At 46.2% G+C, this 24267-nt stretch overlaps 1 protein-coding gene across 4 annotated transcripts in view; it reads left to right on the forward strand.

Annotated features, from left to right (window-relative positions):
- The window catches only part of cdc42bpb (CDC42 binding protein kinase beta (DMPK-like)), a 36644-nt gene that overhangs the window by 11002 nt on the left and 1375 nt on the right, over window positions 1-24267 (forward strand). Inside the window, exons 6-37 of one of the 4 annotated variants that reach the window (XM_088089266.1) lie at window positions 559-652; window positions 1730-1930; window positions 2577-2824; window positions 3228-3475; window positions 3791-3895; window positions 5787-5920; window positions 6009-6251; window positions 7009-7119; window positions 8146-8390; window positions 8688-8793; window positions 8890-9014; window positions 9314-9419; window positions 9574-9636; window positions 12256-12404; window positions 12497-12594; window positions 13174-13253; window positions 13510-13554; window positions 15428-15502; window positions 15591-15662; window positions 15767-15872; window positions 16163-16299; window positions 16388-16527; window positions 17569-17650; window positions 17735-17951; window positions 18592-18654; window positions 19825-20066; window positions 20698-21052; window positions 21516-21613; window positions 21723-21807; window positions 22057-22174; window positions 22252-22369; window positions 23564-23672. In XM_088089266.1, the coding sequence (XP_087945392.1) occupies window positions 559-652; window positions 1730-1930; window positions 2577-2824; window positions 3228-3475; window positions 3791-3895; window positions 5787-5920; window positions 6009-6251; window positions 7009-7119; window positions 8146-8390; window positions 8688-8793; window positions 8890-9014; window positions 9314-9419; window positions 9574-9636; window positions 12256-12404; window positions 12497-12594; window positions 13174-13253; window positions 13510-13554; window positions 15428-15502; window positions 15591-15662; window positions 15767-15872; window positions 16163-16299; window positions 16388-16527; window positions 17569-17650; window positions 17735-17951; window positions 18592-18654; window positions 19825-20066; window positions 20698-21052; window positions 21516-21613; window positions 21723-21807; window positions 22057-22174; window positions 22252-22369; window positions 23564-23672 (4418 nt within the window). The remainder of the gene's footprint in view (window positions 1-558; window positions 653-1729; window positions 1931-2576; window positions 2825-3227; window positions 3476-3790; window positions 3896-5786; window positions 5921-6008; window positions 6252-7008; window positions 7120-8145; window positions 8391-8687; window positions 8794-8889; window positions 9015-9313; window positions 9420-9573; window positions 9637-12255; window positions 12405-12496; window positions 12595-13173; window positions 13254-13509; window positions 13555-15427; window positions 15503-15590; window positions 15663-15766; window positions 15873-16162; window positions 16300-16387; window positions 16528-17568; window positions 17651-17734; window positions 17952-18591; window positions 18655-19824; window positions 20067-20697; window positions 21053-21515; window positions 21614-21722; window positions 21808-22056; window positions 22175-22251; window positions 22370-23563; window positions 23673-24267) is intronic. The other 3 variants (XM_088089267.1, XM_088089268.1, XM_088089269.1) reach the window with 3 other exon arrangements.

A 24267-nucleotide genomic window follows, 5' to 3' on the forward strand; every position in this document is an offset into this window, starting at 1 on the left:
ACTGGTCACAGAGGCCACACTGGTTATACTGGTTATACTGGTCACAGAGGCCACACTGGTTATACTGGTTATACTGGTCACAGAGGCCACACTGGTTATACTGGTTATACTGGTCACAGAGGCCACACTGGTTATACTGGTTATACTCATTAATCTGGTCACACTCCTGATACTGGTCACATTGGTTTCACTGGTCACACTGGTTATACTGGTTACACTGGTTATACTGGTTACACTGGTTAAATGTGATGCAGCAGTCACATGATGTGTGTGTGTGTGTGTGTGTGTGTGTGTGTGTGTGTGTGTGTGTGTGTGTGTGTGTGTGTCAGAGGAAGTGGGCTCTTCCTGGCAGCAGTGTCCTCTGGGAAATGTAGTTATGTCCTGTCCAGCTCAGCCTCCACCTTCCTTCCTGTGCAGAGACACAAACTGGGCCCCGTTCCATTCCAGTTAGCCCCAGTCTGTCACACCTCAGACCAGCTGATTACTGGTTATTCAAAGTGTTTCAGTGGTTATTTAATGTGTTTTACTGGTTATTTAAGGTGTTTTTCTTTTCCACAGAGACATTAAACCAGATAACGTGTTGCTGGATGTTAACGGTCACATCCGCCTGGCGGACTTTGGATCATGTCTCCGAATGATGGAGGACGGCACGGTAACACAAACACTCACACAGTCAGCTGGGGCTGGGCGATATGGAAAAAAGTCTTATTATGATAATTTTTATTCATATCAGTCGATAACGATATATATCACGATATCCATCAAATCACTATTTCTGTCGAGCTTAAAGGTTCCCTTTGACTCCTAACTGAGATGTGAAGATATCATCAGGTTTTGGTTTAAATATTTATTTTCTGTCAGACATTGACATTTTTAGTGGTTTGTTTTTTGTCCTCATAGTTCACTGACACAGTGTCATGTGACCATGGTGTGTTGGAGTGTAATAAACATATGATTTATTATTATTTATTCAACTTTCCAGCATTATATAAAAATGAAAAGCTCCATCTGAAACAAACTTCAGGTAAATTGAAGCACATTGTGCTGATAATAGTCCAACCTCTCCTGACTGCAGGACTCTGACTTCAGCTTCTGTCAAACTTCTGTGCTGTTAATCATTTTACTCAGGAATTAAAAACTTTTGAGCCGGCCTACTTCTCCTATAGCTGCCGACAGCCTGCCGACATTCACAGTTAGAGAAAGGCTGAAAATAAGCTCATGTGCTTGTGGCCCCGGGCCCCCAAAACATTACATCTGCCCCTGGTAATAATAATGAGAGCTCAGCGCGAGCGGCCGGATGAGACACGGAGCGATGCGTCCTGCTGTTTCTAAATAATTCATCCAAAGTCTGATTAAAGCTGAAACTAACACAAAGTCGTCTGTAGAGTCTAAAGAAGTCACTTTCACCTCTGCAGATGTGTCTGTTTCAGTGCTGTGGCTGTCAAACACTCAGCTGTTTGACAGTCAAAGTCCTTCACTGTATTTGGTTCTCCGCGGCGCTATTCTTATTATCATTGGCTGTTCATGTTGTTTGTCAAAACATGGCTGGAATGCGTTCAATCGACATATCGACTACGTCTCATAGTTCAATCGAGGAAAAGTTATATAACGATTGATATCGTTATCGTTTTATCGCCCAGCTCTACAGTCAGCACGTTGAGTTTGTAGTTTCTGTTTGAACCAGCTTTCAGAGCCAGCTGGTTTAACTGGACGGTGAACTGGTCTGCAGGTGCAGTCCTCGGTGGCGGTGGGCACTCCAGACTACATCTCCCCAGAGATCCTGCAGGCGATGGAGGACGGGATGGGCCGCTATGGGCCGGAGTGCGACTGGTGGTCTCTGGGTGTCTGCATGTACGAGATGCTGTACGGAGAGACGCCATTCTACGCCGAGTCGCTGGTGGAAACGTACGGCAAGATCATGAACCACGAGGTGAGGAACTTGCATTTTTAATCGTACCAATCATTCTGTATTATAAAGAAACGTCGGCCATTTGTAACAAATCAAACAGAATCCGGTGATTTATGACATTAAGCATTGACCTCTGACCTCTGACCTCTGACTCCGCTGTCTAATGCAGTGAGTCGGCACGGCTGCCACTGACTCAATATGGCGGCTGCGTTGACGCATCGTTCTAATAAACAGCAGCGGCGAAGGCGGCGTTCACGTACAAATGTCTATGCCTTACTAAGGTGTGATGTCATCGTGTGTAACGTGTGATGTCATCAGGTCTAAGTTGTGATGTCTTCTTCTGTGGTATCTGGCTGTGACGGACCACAGAGACATGTTGGACTCTGTAAGGACAGGTCTCCATAGTAAACAGGGATCTGAGTTCTGATTAAAGACTTGTCGTTTTGTCATGTCATCGGTGCGTCCTGTCAGACTCGTCGAGATGAGGACAGGCGGAGCTGCTTCCTGTCTCGGCTCCGCGGCTGTTTCCAGGTTACCGGCTCGTCTCCAGACTCCCGTCCCGCTTCCTCTTTTCTAAATCAGAGCTGGTCTCAGCGGACGGACGCCGGCGCTCTCATTATCTCTGTGCGTCCTCTTTACACTGTCTGTCCTTGCTGCCTGTCTCCAGGAGCGCTTCCAGTTCCCGTCCCACGTGACCGATGTTTCCGAGGACGCCAAGGACCTGATCCAGCGCCTGCTGTGCTCACGGGAGCGCCGCCTCGGCCTCAACGGGATCTCCGACTTCAAGAGCCACCCGTTTTTCAGCGGCATCGACTGGGACAACATCCGGTCCACTGAGGCGCCCTACATCCCCGACGTGTCCTCGCCCACAGACACGTCCAACTTCGACGTGGATGACGACGTCCTCAAGAACCCGTTGAGGACAGACACCACAGAGTCCCTCAGGTCCTGACGGGAGTCTCTCAGGTCCTGACAGGAGTCTCTCAGGTCCTGACTGGAGTCCCTCAGGTCCTGATGTGTGTCCTTCAGGTCCAGGACAGACAAAAAAACATAAAAACATTCTTAAAATTCTTGTCGAGTCTTGTTTGCCCTTTTAAAATTTCTTTTTCTCTTTTAAAAAAACAAAACAACTTTTTGGTATTATATATATATATATAATTATTATTTATGTATTTTTTAAAAACTTTTTACTAACTCTTTTGATCATCATTTTTTGTTGCTCATGGGTTTCTTCCCATAAAAAAAAAAAAAAACCCAGTTTGCTCGGGTTAATGTCCTCTGTCCCTGCGTCCAGTCTGACCAGTCCGTCTCTCATGCAGGACATCAGCCCTCCGATGTCTCACACTGGGTTCACTGGGCAGCACCTCCCCTTCGTCGGCTTCACCTACACCACCGACAGCTGCTTCTCCGACCGCGGCTCGCTGAGCCGACCGGAGCTGCTCGGAGTCCGCCAGGAGGGAGGGCAGGAGGGAGGAGGAGGAGGAGGGGGGCAGGAGGTGGAGGCCTTCGAGAGGAGGATCCGCCGCCTGGAGCAGGAGAAACAGGAGCTGAACCGCAAACTGCAGGGTGAGACACACTCAGTTACTTCAACATGCTGTGAAATACTTTGAAATACTTTAAAATAGTTAGATTTTAAGTAATACTGATGCTCTACCTTATTGGTATTGATTGATGCAGTACTTATGCCATATTGATGCAGTACTGAAGCAATACTGGTGCTGCACTTTGTTAGTACTGAAGCAGTATTGATGCTGTACTGATGCTGTACTTTGTTAGTATTGATGCAGTACTCTGTGTGTAGTACTGACGCAGTATTAATGCAGCACAGATGTAATACTGGTGCTGTACTTTGTTAGTACTAACGCAGTACTCTGTGTGTAGAGTCGACTCAGGCGTTGGCAGCTCCTCGAGGAGGAACTCTGAGTCGAGACAAAGAGATCAAGAAGCTGAACGAAGAGATCGAGCGTCTCAAGAAGAAGCTGGCAGGTCAGTGTCCTGTGTGTCCTCTCTCTGTGTCTCCTCTCTCTGTGTCTCCTCTCTCTGTGTCCTCTCTCTGTGTCTCCTCTCTCTGTGTCTCCTCTCTCTGTGTCCTCTCTCTCTGTCTCCTCTCTCTCTCTCTGTGTCTCCTCTCTCTCTCTCCTCTCTCTCTCTCTCTTTCTCCTCTCTCTGTGTCTCTCTCTGTGTCTCCTCTCTCTCTCTCTGTGTCTCCTCTCTGTCTCTCTGTCTCCTCTCTGTGTCTCCTCTCTCTGTCTCCTCTCTCTGTGTCTCCTCTCTCTGTGTCCTCTCTCTGTGTCTCCTCTCTCTCTCTGTGTCTCCTCTCTCTGTGTCTCCTCTCTCTGTCTCCTCTCTCTGTCTCCTCTCTCTGTGTCTCCTCTCTCTGTGTCCTCTCTCTGTGTCTCCTCTCTCTGTGTCTCCTCTCTCTGTCTCCTCTCTCTGTGTCTCCTCTCTCTGTGTCCTCTCTCTGTGTCTCCTCTCTCTCTCTCTGTGTCATCTCTCTCTGTGTCTCCTCTCTCTGTGTCCCCTCTCTCTGTGTCTCCTCTCTCTGTCTCCTCTCTCTGTGTCTCCTCTCTCTGTGTCCTCTCTCTGTGTCTCCTCTCTCTCTCTCTGTGTCATCTCTCTCTGTGTCCCCTCTCTCTGTGTCCCCTCTCTCTGTGTCCCCTCTCTCTGTGTCTCCTCTCTCTGTGTCTCCTCTCTCTGTGTCATCTCTCTCTGTGTCTCCTCTCTCTGTTTCTCCTCTCTCTGTGTCCCCTCTCTCTGTGTCTCCTCTCTCTGTCTCTCCTCTCTCTGTGTCCCCTCTCTCTGTGTCTCCTCTCTCTGTGTCTCCTCTCTCTGTGTCCTCTCTCTCTGTCTCCTCTCTCTCTCTCTCCTCTCTCTCTGTCTCCTCTCTCTCTCTCTCTCTCTCTGTGTCCCCTCTCTGTGTCTCTCTCTCTGTGTCATCTCTCTCTGTGTCTCCTCTCTCTGTGTCCCCTCTCTCTGTGTCTCCTCTCTCTGTCTCCTCTCTCTGTGTCTCCTCTCTCTGTGTCCTCTCTCTGTGTCTCCTCTCTCTCTCTCTGTGTCTCCTCTCTCTGTGTCTCCTCTCTCTGTCTCCTCTCTCTGTGTCTCCTCTCTCTGTGTCCTCTCTCTGTGTCTCCTCTCTCTCTCTCTCTGTGTCTCCTCTCTCTGTGTCTCCTCTCTCTGTCTCCTCTCTCTGTGTCTCCTCTCTCTGTCTCCTCTCTCTCTGTCTCCCCTCTCTCTGTGTCTCTCTCTCTGTGTCTCTCTCTGTGTCTCCTCTCTGTGTCTCCTCTCTCTGTGTCTCCTCTCTCTGTGTCTCCTCTCTCTGTGTCCCCTCTCTCTGTGTCTCCTCTCTCTGTGTCTCCTCTCTCTGTGTCCCCTCTCTCTGTGTCTCCTCTCTCTGTGTCTCCTCTCTCTGTGTCATCTCTCTCTGTGTCCCCTCTCTCTGTGTCTCCTCTCTCTGTGTCTCCTCTCTCTGTGTCATCTCTCTCTGTTTCTCCTCTCTCTCTGTGTCTCCTCTCTCTGTCTCCTCTCTCTGTGTCTCCTCTCTCTGTGTCTTCTCTCTCTGTGTCTCCTCTCTCTGTCTCCTCTCTCTGTGTCTCCTCTCTCTGTGTCCTCTCTCTGTGTCTCCTCTCTCTCTCTCTGTGTCTCCTCTCTCTGTTTCTCCTCTCTCTGTGTCTCCTCTCTCTGTGACGGGGTTCATACGGTCATTAAAAACCTGAAAAGTCTTGATAGAAATGAACCCTGTCATTTTACTGTAGTAAAGTGATGCAGATGTAGTACCAGTTGCAGTAGCAGTACTTTCAGAAGTAGTGGTTTGAGTACCAGCAGCAGTATCGTGGTCTCTGATTGGCTGTGAGTAAGCCCCGCCCCTGTGCTGCGGCAGACTCTGATAGGCTGGAGCACCAGCTGGAAGAGGCGGTCACACTGCGACAGGACTACGAGAGCTCCGCCTCCAAACTGAAGACGGTGGAGAGACAGGTGAAGACGCTGAGACAGGAGAAGGACGACGTCCACAAGGTATTTAAACCGATCCCAGAGCGTGTGAGTCATGTCCCCAGTATGCACTCCCCAGTCTGACCAGTATATGTCCCCCCCGTGTGAGCAGCAGCTGGCCGACTCCCTGGAGCGTCTGAGGAGTCAGACGAAGGAGCTGAAGGAGGCGCACTCTCAGAGGAAGGTGGCGCTGCAGGAGTTCTCCGAGCTGTCCGAGAGGATGGCCGACCTGCGCTCGTCCAAACAGCGTCTGTCCCGCCAGCTGAGGGACAAAGAGGAGGAGATGGACGCCCTGCTGCAGAAGATGGACACCATGAGGCAGGACATCCGAAAGACCGAGAAGAACCGCAAGGAGGTGAGACAGGTTGTCCTATATTATGAGAAGGTGAGACAGGTTGTCCCTTTATAAGAGGAGGTGAGACTGGCTGTCCTTTGATAGGAGGAGGTGAGACAGGTTGTCCCTTTATAAGAGGAGGTGAGACCGGCTGTCCTTTGATAGGAGGAGGTGAGACAGGTTGTCCTTTAAACTGTGAGATTATGTTGAAAGCTCATGAAGAATAATTTTGAGTGTTCAGTGTAAAAATGCCTGAAACACCAAAATAAACACATTAAAAGTCTAAAAAGGAATAAAAAATAATCACTGAAAATCAAAAATAATCAATTAAAATAAATAATTATTCATCAGAATAATAATAATAATAATCAAAATTGATAAATTAAAATAAATATTAATCAATAATAAATTAATTTATAATAAAAAATATTATCCATTTTAACGTCAGATTTGTTTTGTTATAAAATGATTAAATAAATAATAACTCGCAGCTGTAGTTCCTCTGTTGACCACCAGAGGACGACGGACTTCAGCACATGTTAACATGTCAGCAGGAACACGGCTGTTCTCGTGTTTCAAGCCTCTGGGACCCAAATCACTTCAGACTTTCTCGTTATGAAATTCAGGGTCTTACATGCAAAATAAAAAGCATCAAACATGATCGGACATCATACAATCATCAGTACAATAGAAATAACTGTATCTTGTAACTTAACTGCTGAAAAATACAGGAAGCAGGGCAGACCTTCAGAATAAAAGTCTCTTCTGTGTTTGTCAGCTGGAGGCTCAGCTGGACGAAGCGAAGGCGGAGGCTTCGAAGGAGAGGAAGCTGAGGGAGCACAGTGAGGTTTACTCCAAACAGCTGGAGACAGAGCTGCAGAGCCTGAAGGTCAGAGGTCACTGACACACACACACACACACACACACACACACACACACACACAGCTGTTCCTGTACCTGTGAGGACCCTCTTTGACATGTTGTCCCCTCTGAGCCCGGCGCTGATCCGAAATGTTTTTCTGATCAGTTTGTATTATTTTTTTGTATGATCCGTCCTGCTTTTTCTTTCGTAAGATTTTTTATTATATTTTTATTTAAAACTTATTGTTGTATTTTAAAGAAAGATTGTTGATTTGTCACTCTTCTGTTTTTTAATTTTATTTTATTTTCTAAAATTGTGATCTTTTAAAATCAAATGTCGTTTTTTTTCTTTGAACATTTTTGACGATTTTTAAAGAAAACATACCCTCTAAACACACTTACACAAGTAAATTTACATAATCTAAATCTACATACATTCTCTGAAACAACCATCAAAACGCCTGTGGGTTCTTTTTCAATGCTGCATTTCTGTACAACTTTTTGTCGATTTTAAAAATAAAAAGTTAGGCAAATGATTCTTTCTCCAAAACATTTTGGTGATTTTTGAAGAAAAAATGTCTTTTTCTTTTAAATTTTTTGTCGCTTTTTTCCCTTTAATTTTAATTTTAATTTTAATTTTAATTTTTTTTGGTGATTTTTGAAAGAAAAAAATCTTCTTTTTTAATCTTTGTCTTTTTTCTTTTAGTTTTGTGATTTTTAAAGAACAATTGTGGCCATTTTTTTTCCTTTTAAACTTTTTGGCGATTTTCTAAGAAACAATGCCTCCCAAACACGCGAGCCCAGGGTTTTAGGAAGCATGTTGAAACAAAATTCAAAGACTCCAAAATCTTTCCAGGTTTTTCATGGCCTCTCAGACTGGATTACTCTGGAAAAGGCGACCAACCCGATAATCTGTAAATAAAATAAAACATGTCAAAGAGGAAAAAGTAGAAATGACTTCAAAATAATAATTTTCACTGAGTTCATCTGCTGAAACATCACTGATATCATAAACCTCAGTAACCTAAAGGGGGCGTGGTGGTTCTGGTCTTAGTCTCAGCAGGGTCGGGGAGCAGCAGCTGGGGGGGCGGAGTCTCAGCAGGAGCTGTCCCGCCTGAAGGCGGAGCTTGATAAGAAGGTCCTGTTCTACGAGGAGGAGCTGCTGAGGAGAGACTCCACCCACTCCTCCGAGATCAAGAACCTCCGCAAAGACCTGCAGGAGTCCGAGGGGGCGCAGCTCACCGCCAACAAGGAGCTGTTGCAGCTCCGAGACAAGCTGGACAAGGCCAAGAGGGACAGGTGAGTCCAGGTCCAACAAGAGGGCCTGGTGAGTCCAGAAGCAGGTCAGAAAACAGGGACTGATGAGTCCAGAACAAGAGGGACAGGTGAGTCCAGAACCAGGTCAGACAACAGTGACATGAGAGTCAAGAACAAGAGGGACAGGTGAGTCCAGAGCAAGAGGGACAGGTGAGTCCAGAACAAGAGGGACAGGTGAGTCCAGAACCAGGTCAGACAAGAGGGACAGATGAGTCCTGAACCATGTTCAACAAGAGGGACAGGCAAGTCCTGAACCTGGTCTTGTTCTTGTCCCTGCAGACAAACAGAGATGGATGAAGCTGTTGCTGCTCTGAAGGAGAAATCTGAACGAGAGAAAAACATGCTGACAGAAGAAAACCGCAAACTGACAGCTGAAACTGACAAGGTGACAAAGTCCTGAACTACTTAAGTCCTGTAGTCCTGTAGTACTGTATTACTGCCGTATGACAGATCAGTATCAGTAACAGTGCTTTTCTCTCAGCTGTGTTCGTTTGTGGACAAACTGACGGCTCAGAATCGTCAGCTGGAGGACGAGCTGCAGGATCTGTCATCCAAGAAGGAGAGTGTCGCTCACTGGGAGGCTCAGATTGCCGAAATCATCCAGTGGTGAGTCCCACCTGCAGGGGCCGCTCTGTGTGCAACATTCAATTTAATTTGATCTATTAAGCCCATTATCACAAATCACAGTTTACCTCAGAGGGCTTTACAGCATAAGACATCCTTCTGTCCGTAGACCCTCAGAGCAACGAAGAAAAAAGCATGTCTGAGCCAGCCCTAACTATAAGATTTATTAAAAAGAAGTCTTAAAACTACTCTTACATGTGTGTAATGTGTGTGTAATGTGTGTGTAACGTGTGTGTAACGTGTGTGTAACGTGTGTGTAATGTGTGTGTCTATGGTTTCAGGGTCAGTGATGAGAAGGACGCTCGTGGTTACCTTCAGGCTCTGGCCACTAAGATGACGGAGGAACTGGAAACTCTGCGCAGCTCGAGTCTGGGAACACGACCTCTGGTAACACACACACAGAACCCGTCCTCCTGTGTCTGTCAGTAGTACTTCCTGTGTCAGTAGTACTTCCCGTGTCTGTCAATAGTACTACCTGTGTCATTCAGTAGTACATCTTGTGTCAGTAGTTGTTGTTGATTTGTTTCACTCTGCGTCTCAGCCTGAGTCAGGAGTGGCCACGCCTCCTAAGAAGCCCTGGCCTCCTATTGGTGGAGACCGCAGGGTGAGTGTGTCAGTCACTGCTTCCAACCAATCAGGATTCACTCAACCTTGCTATGGGCGGGGCCGACAATGCATGCATGGCTATTGGCTAGTGTGTCTGTCATAAAGGGTTTCAAGGATTTCCATGGTGCTTGAAGAACTTGCGGTTTTCTGAAAACAACAGTGAAGACTTTAAGGCTCCTTGAAAGATGTTAGTGTCATACAGGGGCCTCAGAGTCATTGAGGAAGTTCCAGGGGTCCTGGAGAACTGCAGTGGTCCTGCAAGGTCTGAACAGTGGATTATGGGAGTCCTTCATGTACCTTTAGTTTGGGTCCCAGTTGTCCTTAAGGGGTATGCAGTAGCTCTTGAGGGGGTCCCAGGAGTCCTTAAGGCAGTGATACTCAACTTAAGGCCTGTGGGCCAAATTTGGCCCCTGATAGGATGGAGGCCCCCCCTACAATAAAAATAAAGTGATGGACACTGTGAAATGTTTTTGTACTTTTAATCTCCATAAGGTGTCAGAGTGAATAAAACAGCATCAAAACAGAGCTTGTTGTTTAAAAAAAAGAGCCAGTGGAGGATCCCCCAAACCCCCGACAGAGGTCCTAGATAAGACACTAATGTCCTAAAATCCTAGAAATGTACTAAAATCCTAAAGACATACTAAAATTTAAAAAAAGTTCTAAAATCCTAGAAACCTCTTAAAATCCTAGAAATGTCCCAAAATCCTGCAAATGTCCTAAAATCAGAGAAATGTCCTTGAATTGTAGAAATGTCCTAAAATCCTAGAAACGTGTGGGGCTGCTGTCACTGGCCCCTGGTCTCCCGTTATTTTGTAAAAGTGGCCCCCAAACAAAACAAGATCTTCTTTTGGGGGTCCCAGCAGATTTTAGGGGGTCCCGGTTGTCCTTGAGGGGTCTGAACTGGGTGGAGCTCTGAGACCAGGTTTTCCAGTCCAAGGTAGGGTTAGTGTCACATGATGATGTTGTGTGATGATGTCATATCACCCATCAACCAACTCAGTGACATCATCGATCGGGAGGTCACATGGGGTCAGGTGTCAGGGTCAAATGGCGCTGTGTGCGTGGGCTGCTCTGATTGGCTGACCGCTCTATCTGTTACCACCAATCAGGGGAAAGTTCAGGTGCTTCCAGACACCTGAGAGCGCTGTGGTCCACCTGTGGCCTCATCAGACAGGAAGTGTCGATCAGAAGCTGATTCATTTAATCAATTAATGATAATATATCAATAATAGCAATGATTGGATCAATCACTTCTTGTAGGCAGTGGTTACTGTGGTGGTACTATGGGATGTCCTGATCAAGTTCTTTTGCCCCGGTCCGAGTCATCTGATATTGATTATCTGCTGATACTGAGTCCAGATCCGACCCTTGTGTTTACCTGGATAATCCAGCTGCACACTTTAGATACTTTAAAGTTATTCACATCAATCCAGTGTTTAACAGCTGTGCCAGGCAATGCAAGAAAAATGTCTGTGTTCAAACACTTCCTTCAGGATTTTCTTTTAATTTTTGCAAAATAACAGTACAAATATTTTTATATGGCTCCTATCACATTTCCACTTAGTGTAGCATTTTTAATGTAAAACCACAAAGTAAAAAAAAAATTCACAATTCCACTTAGTGAAGCATTTCTTAAAATATCAAAGAAAAATATTTTCACAATTCCACTTAGTGCAACACTTTATTCCAATAAAAAGTAAACAAAGTAAAATGTGTCAATAAAAACTGCTCATAGATCCATTCAGTGAACGCTATAAATGAGTCTTATAATCAAACTGTTTTAGCTGAACTTCAACATTCCCAGTCACAACAAATAAAAATCTCTCACAGATAAGCTTTTTTTTAATAGAATTATAGTAGAACTAATTTGCCAAATGAAAACAACAGAAATTTCACTCCTTGGTGCAGCAGCTTCAGCTGAACATGGAAAAAAAAAATCAGTTTCTACTTATTTCAATATGACCTGAATCACGTTTGTTTACCACGCCTGTGTGATGTAAACAAAGGATCAAAGTAACCGATTCCCAGCAGTTCCCAAAAACATGTTTTGATCAGGCTGAAATTGATACTTTGGATTCGACCAGGACATCCCTAGTTGCTATGGTTACACACTCGTTGCCTGGAAGCACATTAATGATTGGTGATGTTGCCTGCTGCGGGATGGAGCTTTGCTGCGGATGGAGCTCTGCTGCGGGTCCAGCTCTGTTGCGGGTGGAGCTCTGCTGCAGGTGGAGCTCTGCTGCGGGTGGAGCGGGTGGTATCTGCTGCGGGTGGAGCTCTGCTGCGGGTCCAGCTCTGCTGCGGGTGGAGCTCTGCTGCGGGTCCAGCTCTGTTGCGGGTGGAGCTCTGCTGCAGGTGGAGCTCTGCTGCGGGTGGAGCGGGTGGTATCTGCTGCGGGTGGAGCTCTGCTGCGGGTCCAGCTCTGCTGCGGGTGGAGCTCTGCTGCGGGTCCAGCTCTGCTGCGGGTGGAGCTCTGTTGCGGGTGGAGCTCTGCTGCAGGCGGAGCTCTGCTGCGGGTCCAGCTCTGCTGCGGGTCCAGCTCTGCTGCGGGTGGAGCGGGTGGTATCTGCTGCAGGTGGAGCTCTGATTTTGACCAGCCGTCCCCTCTCCCCCTCAGGACCCCCTGTGGAAGGTGCGGCGCAGTCAGAAGTTGGACATGTCAGCGCGTCTAGAGCTGCAGTCGGCGCTGGACGCTGAGATCAGAGCCAAACAGCTGGTTCACGACGAGCTGCGCAGAGTCAAGGCCGCCAACATCAGCCTGGAGAGGTCAGAGGTCACACACCTGCTCACCTGTTTGTCTCTCTGTCTCACCTGTCTCTCTCTCTGCCTCACCTGTCTGTCTCTCTGTCTGTCTGCAGTAAGCTGAAGGAGTCTGAGGAGAGGAGTCGAGAGATGGGGGAGCAGATGAAGAGTCTGAAGAGGGAGATGGAGGACAGTCGCTCCCGCTCTGATAAAGGTGAGTCCCTCAGAGTTCAGTCCACCTGTCCCTGTCCCCTCAGGTGAATCTCTCCTGATGTGTTAATATGATGAGTGGCACATAATAATATATTATAATAATAATAATAATGATACCTGTCCTAGAGTGTCCTCCATGTTTCACATCTGTCCCAACTACAACAGCTCAATTAAATGAACTTCACATTTAGTATTTTTCTAGGATTTGTAGGACATTTCTAATATTTTAGGACAATTCTTTCACAATGTTTCTAGAATTTTAGGACTTTTTGGGACATATCTCATAATTTAGGACATTTCCATTTTCCCTCTTTTTTTGATGTTATGAACTCCTGAAGCTGCTTGATAAGGAGTTGATGATTTCAATCATCATCGTTGGAGCGGGGACAGATGTCAAACATGCAGGACACTCGAGGACAGCTTTGGGAAACGCTACTCTAGAACCTCACGTGGTTTCTTCTCTTTGCAAGTCGGTTCAGTCACAGTATCAGTGTCCTCTCGTCCACATCCTCGTCTGGCGCCGTGAGTTTGTGGTGTGGGACAGACAGGAGGACGCCTCTAACCTTTTGTGTCTCTGCAGGTCTGAAGCTTCCAGACTTCCAGGACTCCATCTTTGAATATTTCAACACGTCTCCTCTGGCGCCTGACCTCACCTTCAGAGTGAGTCACCTGTCTGTCTCTCTGTCCCACCTGTCTGTCTGTCTGTCTGTCTGTCTGTAAAAAAACCTTCATGAAGATGATGATGATGTAACTTCACCACATGCTCTGCTTTAGATGAACAGTGTCTTGTAATTGGTCCGTGATCAACCAATCACAGTGCAGAACTCAGCAGGCAGCAGGTCACATGATGATGATGTCACACGATGTTGACGATGTCACTCAGGTGTTGTTGTTTGTTTCTCTCTGCACCATGGAGGCGTCGGTTTGCTCCGCCTCCTCGCTGCTCGCTCTCTGGGAAGACGTAAGTTCAGCCGCCAGGTGTACCCACAATCCCCTGCTTACCGCACCCTCACCCACAATCCTCCGGTGCGGAGCCGTCAGACCTAACCTCAGACGTAGCTGCTAGCTTCGCGCTAACACCGGGCTGTAGTTGTAGGTGACGTAGAGCTCAGCGACTTTACTTTAACTTCAATGACCTCACCACTGATGTGATTGGCTCCGCCCACACACACACAAGCCCCGCCTCCTTGCAGTCTGAGCCTCATTGGCTTCGATTTTAGGACGATTAACTAAACTTTATGACTCTTCTGCAGTAGTTCTACCTCTGTGGTACTACTGTGGTGCTACTGTACTGCAGTACTGCAGTATTACTACAGAGATACTGCAGTATTTGGGAGTACAGGGAGCATTAACAGTAGCTCAACCCGATTTCACATCATTCAAAGTGTTTGTTGATGAATCAGTGAAACCAGCCGGCAGTGACACGTGTGTTTCAGCATCTCTCGCACCTGTAAATACAAGGTTCATACGGTCATGAAAAACCTGGAAAATCATGGAATTTGCAAATAGCAATTTCCAGGCTTTCTAAATTTACCCTGAAAGTTTTGGAAAAGTCATGGATTTTTGTTTCACAATCCTGTGTAATAACACATGATGCGTTCAATAAAAAAAAACAGTTTTGTTTCTTTAAATATAGCCAAAAATTTTGAATCAAAAAACGATCATTTGTGAAAGAAAAATCGTCTAAATTGAAAAAAAAATCACCAAAACATTTTTACAAAAGAATTGCCCCAAAATTTTTAATGTAAAGATGGTATTTCCGCTTAAAAAAGTAATTCAGAAAAATCACCAAAAATGTTTATAGAAAAAAAAGCCTTTTTTCTTCTTTAGAAAACACCCAGAACTTTGAAATAAAACAAATCACCAACATTGTTCTTTAAAAAATGCCCAAAACTTTTAAAGGAAAAAAACAAAAATGTTTTCTTTAGAAATTGTCCAAATTTTCAAACAAAACAACCCTGTAAATATAAAAATATTTTTCACCTCAAGCTCATATTTCAGTAAAGTTGTTGTTTGGACGTTCGCTGTGATTTTGTTGTTCACTGCTTCTCTTGTAGATTATTAATAATTTTATTGGTGTATCTATAAACACACTGTTTGTCACTGCTGTCAGAACATGTGGTGTATAAGTACACTCTAGATAGTGTATGAGTCTACACTGTATAGTGCGTACTTAAACACTATATATTGTGTACGTATGCACTGTGTTGTGTCGGCATGTGAGCGCTTCAGGTTTCCTTCATCAACCTGTGACATCACAGAGTGAACGTTACATCACTGAGGTCCTCCCTCATTTCGCTCAGAACAGTGTAACCATGGTGACTAGATGGGATACTATGGTCTGTGACAAGACAGTCAGAAGCCTCCACAGGGGGGCGCTGGAGAGCTGATACTGCAGGAGGTGATCTGAGCGAGACTCCGCCTCCTCTTCATCACTCAGTGAACACATGATGACATCACTCAGCGTTACCTCTCATTCTGCCTGATTTTTGCCCAGCTTTTCTCAGATCAGTCAGCTGTTCTCAGATCAGTCAGCTGTTCTCAAATCAGTCGGCTGTTCTCAGATCAGTCAGCAGTCCTCAGATCAATCAGCTGTTCTCAGATCAGTCAGCTGTTCTCCGAACAATCGGCTGCTCTCAGATCAGTCAGCTGTTCTTAGATCAATCAGCTGTCCTCAGATCAGTCAGCTGTTTTTAGATCAATCAGCTGTCCTCAGATCAGTCAGTCCCATTGTGTTGTGTCCACGGTGTCCACAGTGTCTACGGTGTCCATGGTGTCCACAGCACTTAGACATGTTGATGTCTCTCTGAACGTTTCCTCTCTTTGACCTGCAGACTGCAGACATAGACTCCACCCCCCAGAAATCGGAGACCACACCCCCCTCGCCTTCCACCACCTCTGAGCACGAGGTCAGTCACAAACCCTGAGTCAGTCCACTGTTGACTTCACTGTGACCTTTGACCTTTGTCCTGAGTCTGGTCCTCTTTGTTTCCACAGGAAGTTAAAGCGGCATCAGTCCCAGCAAGCCCCTCTCCCCCCTACCAGAGCTCCGCCCTGACCACACCAAAGGTACGCCGCCGCCTCCGGCTAACGTTACAGTTATGACAGTTTCATGTTAAACCATTGTGTGTGTATGTGTGTGTGTATGTGTGTGTGTGTGTGTTTGTTCACAGCCCAAAGCTCACCAGCTGAGCATCAAGACCTTCTCCAGTCCCACCCAGTGCACCCACTGCACCTCGCTGATGGTCGGACTCATCCGCCAGGGATACGCCTGCGAAGGTACACAACAACACACACTGATACACACTGATTGGGGGTTGGACTGTGATGTGGGGACGGTGTTTGAAAAGTCCAGGCTGATGCAGAGACAGAAACATGATGTTGGGGACACATCATCAGGACGGTGTCTTCTGGTCAGGGTAGTGGTCAGTGTAGAGGAAACAAGATTACTGACCCTGGTATTTGTCAGGGGACAGGTCAGCAGTCCTCAGTGTCTCGGTGTCCTTTACACTGATCTGACATTGTCCCCTGTAAAGTGAAGGTTCCTGATTCTGTCCCTCTGTCTTCAGTGTGTTCCTTCATCTGCCACGTGTCCTGCAAAGACCACGCCCCCCTGGTCTGTCCAATCCCAGCAGAGCAGGCGAAGAGGCCGCAGGGCATCGACGTCCAGAGAGGAATTGGCACCGCCTACAAGGGCTACGTCAGGGTGAGTGAAGCAGCACTGATGCAGTACTGACGCAGTACTGATGCAGTAGTTCTACTGCAGTTCTCACGTGGTGGTGTCTCTGCGTCAGATCCCGAAGCCCAGCGGGGTGAAGAAGGGCTGGCAGCGAGCGTACGCCGTGGTCTCCGACTGTAAACTGTTTCTCTACGACATCCCAGAGGGGAAGTCCACCCAGCCCGGGGTGGTGGCCAGTCTGGTGCTGGATCTCAGGTACCTGTCCACTTGTCTGTCTGTCTGAGGCATTATGGGAAGGCTTCAGAAAAACAGGGATATTTGTAAAAGTTGCAGTGCTTTTGAGAAGAAAATTTAATAAACTGAGTTTTTGGAAATCGTTGAGAAGGTTCAGCCCCACAGTAGTCTATAGAAGGTTCTTTCAGTCTTGAGAAGGTTTGTTAGTCTTGTGAAAGTTTGGTTGGTCTTATAAAGGTTCACTTCATCTTGAGAAGGCGTTGTAGTCTAGTCTTGAGAAGGTTTGGTTATTCTATAGAAGGTTTTAGTTTATCTTGAGAAGGTTAAGTAGTCTTGAGAAGGTTTAGTAGCCTTGAGAAGGTCTGGTTAGTCTAGAAAAGGTTTGGTTGGACTTGCAAAGGTTTTGTAGTCTTGAGAAGGTTCAGTTAGTCTTGAAAATGTTCAGTTAGTCTTGTAAAGGTTTGGTTAGTCTTAAGAAAGGTTTGGTTAGTCTTAAGAAAGGTTTGGTTAGTCTTAAGAAAGGTTTGGTTAGTCTTGGGAAGGTTTGGTTAGTCTTGGGAAGGTTCAGGTAGTCTTAGGAAGGTTTGGTTAGTCTTGGGAAGGTTTGGTTAGTCTTGGGAAGGTTTGGTTAGTCTTGGGAAGGTTTGGTTAGTCTTGGGAAGGTTCAGTTAGTCTTGAGAAGGTTCAGGTAGTCTTAGGAAGGTTTGGTTAGTCTTGGGAAGGTTCAGTTAGTCTTGAGAAGGTTCAGGTAGTCTTAGGAAGGTTTGGTTAGTCTTGGGAAGGTTCAGTTAGTCTTGAGAAGGTTCAGGTAGTCTTAGGAAGGTTTGGTTAGTCTTAAGAAAGGTTTGGTTAGTCTTGGGAAGGTTTGATAGTCTTGTGAAAGTTTGGTTGGTCTTGTAAAGGTTCAGTTCATCTTGTGAAGGTATGTTTCGTGTTGAAGGTTTTTGGGGTGTAGCAGACCAGCGTAAACAGTGTTTTTGGAAATTTTGGTCTTCTGATGTTGAGTTCTTCTTCTGTGTCGTCTGATGCTGAATTGGAAACATTTTCTGGTGTGATTCTCAGAGAGGAAGAGTTTTCTGTCAGCTCCGTCTTGGCATCGGATGTGATCCACGCCACCAGGAAGGACGTCCCCTGCATCTTCAGGGTAGGACAGCCCGCCTGACCCCTCACTGTTTGACCTTTGACCTTCAGGTGTACTGACCCTAAGTGTTGTTTTTGTCTGGATCAGGTGACGTCGTCACAGCTGATCTCGCAGCTGTCCTCGGTGTCCTTGCTGGTGCTGGCGGAGACCGAAGTGGAGAAAAGGAAGTGGGTCAGGATCCTGGAGGGTCTGCAGAGCATCCTGGCCAAGAACCTGCTGAAGAACCGACAGGTCCACGTTCTGCACGAGGCCTACGACGCCTCGCTGCCCATCATCAAGAGCACGCTGTCCGCCGCTGTGCTCGGTCAGTACCAACTTCTGCTGCTGAAGGACTGAGTGCTGATACTCTGTGTTTCAGTGCAGGTCTGATTCTGGTTTTTAGGGAGAACCCTCATTTTTGGTGGCATTGAGGTACATACAGTAACCTGCAAACAAAAAAGCAGCAAGTTTTGGAAAACTAAATTTACCCTTAGAGTTCTGGAAAAGTCATGAAATTTGTTCCACAAACCTGCATAAAAACACACGATTTAAACCAAAAAAACATTTTTTTTGAATGAAAAAAAATCTTTGAAAGAAAAAAACTGCCAAAAAAGAAAGTTTTTTTTTATTTAAAAAGGAAGCCTTTTTTTTAAATAAAAGAAATTCACCAAAATTTTTCCTTTTAAATTGCCAATAGCCAATAAGGAGTATAGGTGGTCATTTCAGAGAATGTGTGGTCCGGATTTATGGATATGAGGAGTGTTAAGAGGGTGTTTGGGGAGGGGCAGTTTTTGAGGATAATTTGCTTCCAAAGAAGGTTTATTTTTAGGTAAAGAGCATTTTTGATAGTTTTCTCTGATGAATCCTTTATACTCTGTAATTCTTATGTGCAATAATATTTGTTGTGTGAATTGTGATTATAGAATCAAACTGATGGTTTTTAAAGACGTTTTCTCTCTGTGCAGATCGGGAGAGGATCGCCCTGGGAACTGAAGACGGACTGTTTGTGGTCGAGGTCACCAGAGATGGTGAGACAGACAGACACAGAGACATAGACAGACAGACAGGTAGACAGAGAGACAGACAGCTGATATCCAGCTGTTTGAATGTTTATTTTCAATAATTCTGAGTAGAAAATCCTCGTGTCACGTACATAAAATCAAACAGCGCTGAGCAACTCTGCATCTGTTAGTTTAATTTTAGCTCCTTAAAAATAGGCCTGCCAACCAGTTGAAGTGTCGGCTGTATTTAGAATATGTGAAACCACGTCTTTCCTTTGCTGTCAGTCAGCCTTACCTGATGGGGAACTGAAAGTGTTTTCTCAAAGCCGTCAGACTTGAGAAGACAGAAGTTTCTGACCTTCATCATCAGTGTGAGAGAGAGAAAGACGAGCAAATATTCAAATACTGCTTTCAGTCAAAGAGATATAGATTTTTTAAAGTGTTTTTTAGTAATCTGTCTTTCTGCGGCCCCGTCCACAGCAGGAATATGTTTAGTTTCTGAGACGGTAGATTTATCAAAGACGATATTAAACACAGGACATAAAATTACTTTATTTTTTAATCAGGTTGCTCTCACTGAGATTAAGAATCTCTTTTTTTCAGTGAGACCTGACCGAGACGGTCAGCAGTGAGGACACAAAGCTGCAGACAGAGACACAAAGGAGACATATACAAACACACACTAAAATCAGCATTAAAATACAACTTTCTATGGAGTCGAAAGAGAGCTTTCTGGAAGTACAACAACCAGACAAAAACACTGACACCCTGTAGAATCTGCAATAATCAATAATAATAAAATAATTAGAAATAAACAGAAACATCCGATCGATCGCTGCGTCGTTTTTAACCACATATCTTTGCGTGTCACAGTTAGGGCTGAAAATGACTTCAGAAATGAAGGAATGAATGAGTACTTTGTGTCGGTTACATGGATCATACAAACAGTTTGATTCACGCAATTTTTTTCATTCCGTAAACAAAAAAGGAAACAGGCTGAAGGCTAATTTTTGTGTCTCTAAATTGACCAAAGGAAAACTCAGAATAACAGCAACATTAAAGAAACAAAAGAAATGATTTATAGTCAGAACCTGTCGCACGATGAACATTCACGCTGTTATTAAACACTGTAACCGTTCCTGAATTATTTTACATTATGATGCTCCGTAAACGACTAACCTCTCCCTCTCTCTGCAGTGATCGTGCGAGCTGTGGAGAGTAAGAAGGTTTATCAGATCGATTTGATTCCCAAAGAGAAGATCATCGCTCTGCTCTGCGGTCGCAACCGCCACGTTCACCTCCACCACTGGGGGGCGCTGGAGGGAACCGAGTCCCCCTTCGACATTAAGCTGGCGGACACCAAAGGGTGCCAGGCTCTGACCACGGGCGTGCTCCGCCCGGGAGGCCCCGCCTGCCTGCTGGCTGCCGTCAAACGTCAGGTAAAGACAGCGAACCGGGTCAGCAGCGATATGAAAGTTGATGGTTATCATACCGTTAACATCCGCTTCCCTACGAGAACAAAAAAAGCAGAGCTTGTGGGGGAGTGATAATAATACTTTTTAAAAAAGGAAGTACATTTCCAGTAGCTTTGTTAGACATACAATGTTAACATTTGAGCCACTGTACTTATACTTTCTCTCAGTAGTATCCACTGCTGCCGTCTGTTTACAGATCGTCCCTCAAACTGAGCTCTAAAGTCAGTGCAGAGTCCATATGTCCTGTATGACATCAAGCCATCGCTTCTTTTTGGGAGGTTCAGGTTTATACCAGCTTCTCGTTACAGCTTTCCTAGCTGCTGTAAGGAGTATCTTATCTAAGTATCGGTCCTTCCTTAATATTACTGGGAAATATGACCCGAGTACTAAACAGTACATGATAATGGAATCTTATATCCAAGTACATTAATCAGGACTGAATGTTTATCTTCCCAGAATGGTTTCAGTTTTTCACAAATCCGAAAAGTGTGCATGTGGTGTGCACATGAAAAAGTTTTCATATTTTGTCCCTAGAACTGTGTGTGAATGCTGTAAAGAACAAAGAACTTGTCTCTCTGTGGTTCTGGTCCTGCAGGTTCTGTGCTACGAGATCATGCGAGTGAAGCCTCACTACAAAAAGCTGTGGGAGGTGCAGGCGCCCGGCGTGGTGCAGTGGTTGGGGATGGTCAGGGAGCGGCTGTGTGTCGGGTATCCGTCGGGCTTCGCCCTGCTCGCCCTGCAGGGGGAGTCGTCCCCCATCAGCCTGGTGAGCCCGGCCGACCCGTCACTGGCCTTCCTGGCCCAGCAGCCTCTGGACGCCTTGCACGCCCTGGAGGTGGGCTCCGCCGAGCTGCTGCTGTGCTTCAGTCAGCTCGGCATCTACGTGGACGGACAGGGACGCCGGTCCAGGACCCAGGAGCTGATGTGGCCCGCCACGCCGCTCGCATGCAGTACGTCACTCACATCTGAACAGACTCTGTGTTAGTATGGAAATAAAACGTTCAGACAGGTGAGCTCAGACAGGTGAGCTCTGACAGGTGAGCTCTGACAGGTGAGCTCTGACAGGTGAGCTCAGACAGGTGAGCTCAGACAGGTGAGCTCTGACAGGTGAGCTCTGACAGGTGAGCTCAGACAGGTGAGCTCTGACAGGTGAGCTCTGACAGGTGAGCTCAGACAGGTGAGCTCTGACAGGTGAGCTCTGACAGGTGAGCTCTGACAGGTGAGCTCAGACAGGTGAGCTCTGACAGGTGCAGCTAGTTGGTCTGTTGTGTCTCAGGTATACAGGTGAGATCTCTGTTCTCGTGGCGGTTGTACCTGTTTGTGTGTTATTACGATGGTCAGTTTCAGCGGGTGATAGCATTGATGACATCATTAAGGTAATACTCAGCGCTGACAGGTAATCTGTGTCTCCAGGCTCTAACTCCTCCCACCTGACGGTCTACAGCGAGTACGGCCTCGACGTCTTCGATATTCACACCATGGAGTGGGTCCAGACCATCTCCCTCCGCAAGGTAACCAATCACATCTCAGCACTGCTGAAAGCCAGCCAATCAAGGCTCAGCCAACAGTCAGTCAGAGTTTAGATTCGGCCAATCACATCACATCTCTGTGTGTCCTCAGATCAGACCTCTGAATGTTGAAGGGACGTTAAACCTGCTGAGTTCAGAACTTCCTCGTCTGATTTACTTCAGCAACACCTCGTCAGGTAACAACCTGAATACACACTGAGCACACCTGGACACACCTGAATACACACTGAGCACACCTGGACACACCTGAATACACACTGAGCACACCTGGACACACCTGAATACACACTGAGCACACCTGGACACATGTTGAACAAATCTGGACACACACTAAACACACCTGCCACCCTTAAGCTAACCTGTCTCCTCCTGTCTGTCTCCTCCTGTCTGTCTCCTCCTGTCTGTCTCCTCCTGTCTGTCCTCAGAGGGAGACCTCACCATCCCGGAGACATCGGACCACAGCAGGAAGTTGATGGTTCGAACTCGCAGTAAGAGGAAGTTCCTGTTTAAGGTTCCTGAGGAGGAGCGACTTCAGCAGAGGAGGTGACTGATGCTCATGTGTACCCTGTGTATTCAGTGTGTACTCTGTGTGTACTCATGTGTACTCCTTGTACTCTCAGGGAGATGCTGAGGGATCCTGAGCTCCGATCGAAGATGATTTCGAATCCCACCAATTTTAACCACGTGGCTCACATGGGACCAGGAGACGGCATGCAGGTCCTGATGGACCTCCCTCTGGTAACTCACTGCTCCTCCTCCTGCACTTCCTCCTGCACCTCCTGCACCTCCTGCCGGCATGTTCTCCTCCCTCACCTCCTCTCCCCTCCAACAGCTCTGTTCATCACACTGACTCCTCCTCTCTGCTCTCCTCCTCCTCCCCCTGTCTCACCTCCCTCACCCCTCCTCCTCCCTGATGTTCAGGTGTGTGACTTCACCTCCCTCTCCCCCTCCCCGTCTCCTCCCCTCCTCCTCCTCTTCCCGCCACACCCTCATCTCTCCCCCCTCCAACTTTGAGCACGTCTATCACATGACGTCGGCGTCGGCCGGCGCCTTCTTGCAGAAAGACGCCTCCTCTTCCTCCTCCTCCCAGCAGAGCCTCCTGCAGCCTTCCTCCTCCTCCTCCTCTCCCTCCACCTCCTCTCTGGGAAGGGTAGGCCAGCTTCTCTCTATCTCCCCCACTCCTCCTCCCTCTCCTCCTCCGCACTCCCTCACTCCTCTCCTGCCTGGTTTGCAGTGTTTGGTTCTCCAGGTCGATGCTGCGTTCACACCTCAGGGTTCTCACGGTCATGGAAGTCCAGGCCATTTCACAGGCGTATTTTCCAGGCCAGGAAAAATCCTGGAATTGTGTTGTCTGTAATAAATAAAATAATGACATAAATGTAACATAACAGTTAAAGAAAACAGGTTTGAAAGGCATGTTTACTTGCAAAGTTTTTGGTGTTTTTTGTTTCTCTTTTTTTACTCTTTGCAGTTTTCATAGAAAAGAAAAGTCTTTAAAAACAGCAAACACCAAAAAGACACAATTTGTAAAAGACAGAAACTGAACAAATCATGTAGGATGTCGAAATTATGTTTGGACAGTCTGAATCTTACATGTTTGAAAAATAAGCGAGATAAGGAAAAAAGATGGGGTCCTTAAAAAGTCAAGGAAAAGTTTTAAAATTTTGTCCATGATAATGTGTGGGAGCCCTGACACCTGCAAGCGTTCACACCTGCAGTCTTTACATCTTTAAGCATTCACACCTGCAGTCTTTACATCTTTAAGCATTCACACCTGCAGTCTTTACATCTTTAAGCGTTCACACCTGCAGTCTTTACATCTTTAAGCGTTCACACCTGCAGTCTTTATTTCTTTAAGTGTTCACACCTGCAAGCTTTACATCTTGTAAACATCCTGTGTGTCTGTGTGTGTGTGTGTGTGTGTGTGCGCAGAGTGTTATGCCTTCTTCTCAGGATGACTCAGTTAAAGATAAGCCCCGCCCACTCTCCAGTATCTCCCGGCAACAGAGGAGCAAGACACACATCACACGCACAGCCTCAGGTACACACACACACACACACACACACACACACACACACACACACACACACACACACACACACACACACACACACACACACACACACACACACACACACCCCACAGCTGAAAGACACAAAACAAAGTTAAAGTTTAACTGTGTAGAGTACACTTTATATTGTAAATGTTGTGCAGTAAATAATGTGTAGTACATGCATGTTTTTATTATTGTGTAGTGTGTTAGTTAATACTGTGTAGTACATAGTGTGTAATAAATACTGTGTAGAATGTATTTTGTAGTAAATACTGTGTAGTACATACTGTTTAGTAAGGGCAGTGTAGTATGTAGCATGTAGTAAATGCCATGTAGTATGTAGTAAACACTGTGCAGTGTGTAGTCTGTAGCAAATAGTGTGTAGTTTGTAGTGTGTAGTACATACTGTGTAGTAAATACCATGTAGTATGTTTCATGTAATAAATGCATACCATGTAGTTTGTAGCGTGTAGTAAATACTGTTTAGTATGTAGTGTGTAGTAAAGACTTTGTAGTATGAAATGCATAGCAAAAACCATTTCGTGTGTAGAAAACGTAGCAAAAACGAAAAAAAGTAGTGTG

The sequence above is a fragment of the Plectropomus leopardus genome, chromosome 16 (genome assembly GCF_026936395.1).
Source record: "Plectropomus leopardus strain MGB_pleo_1.0 chromosome 16, ASM2693639v1, whole genome shotgun sequence".
Lineage (NCBI taxonomy): Eukaryota > Metazoa > Chordata > Actinopteri > Perciformes > Serranidae > Plectropomus > Plectropomus leopardus.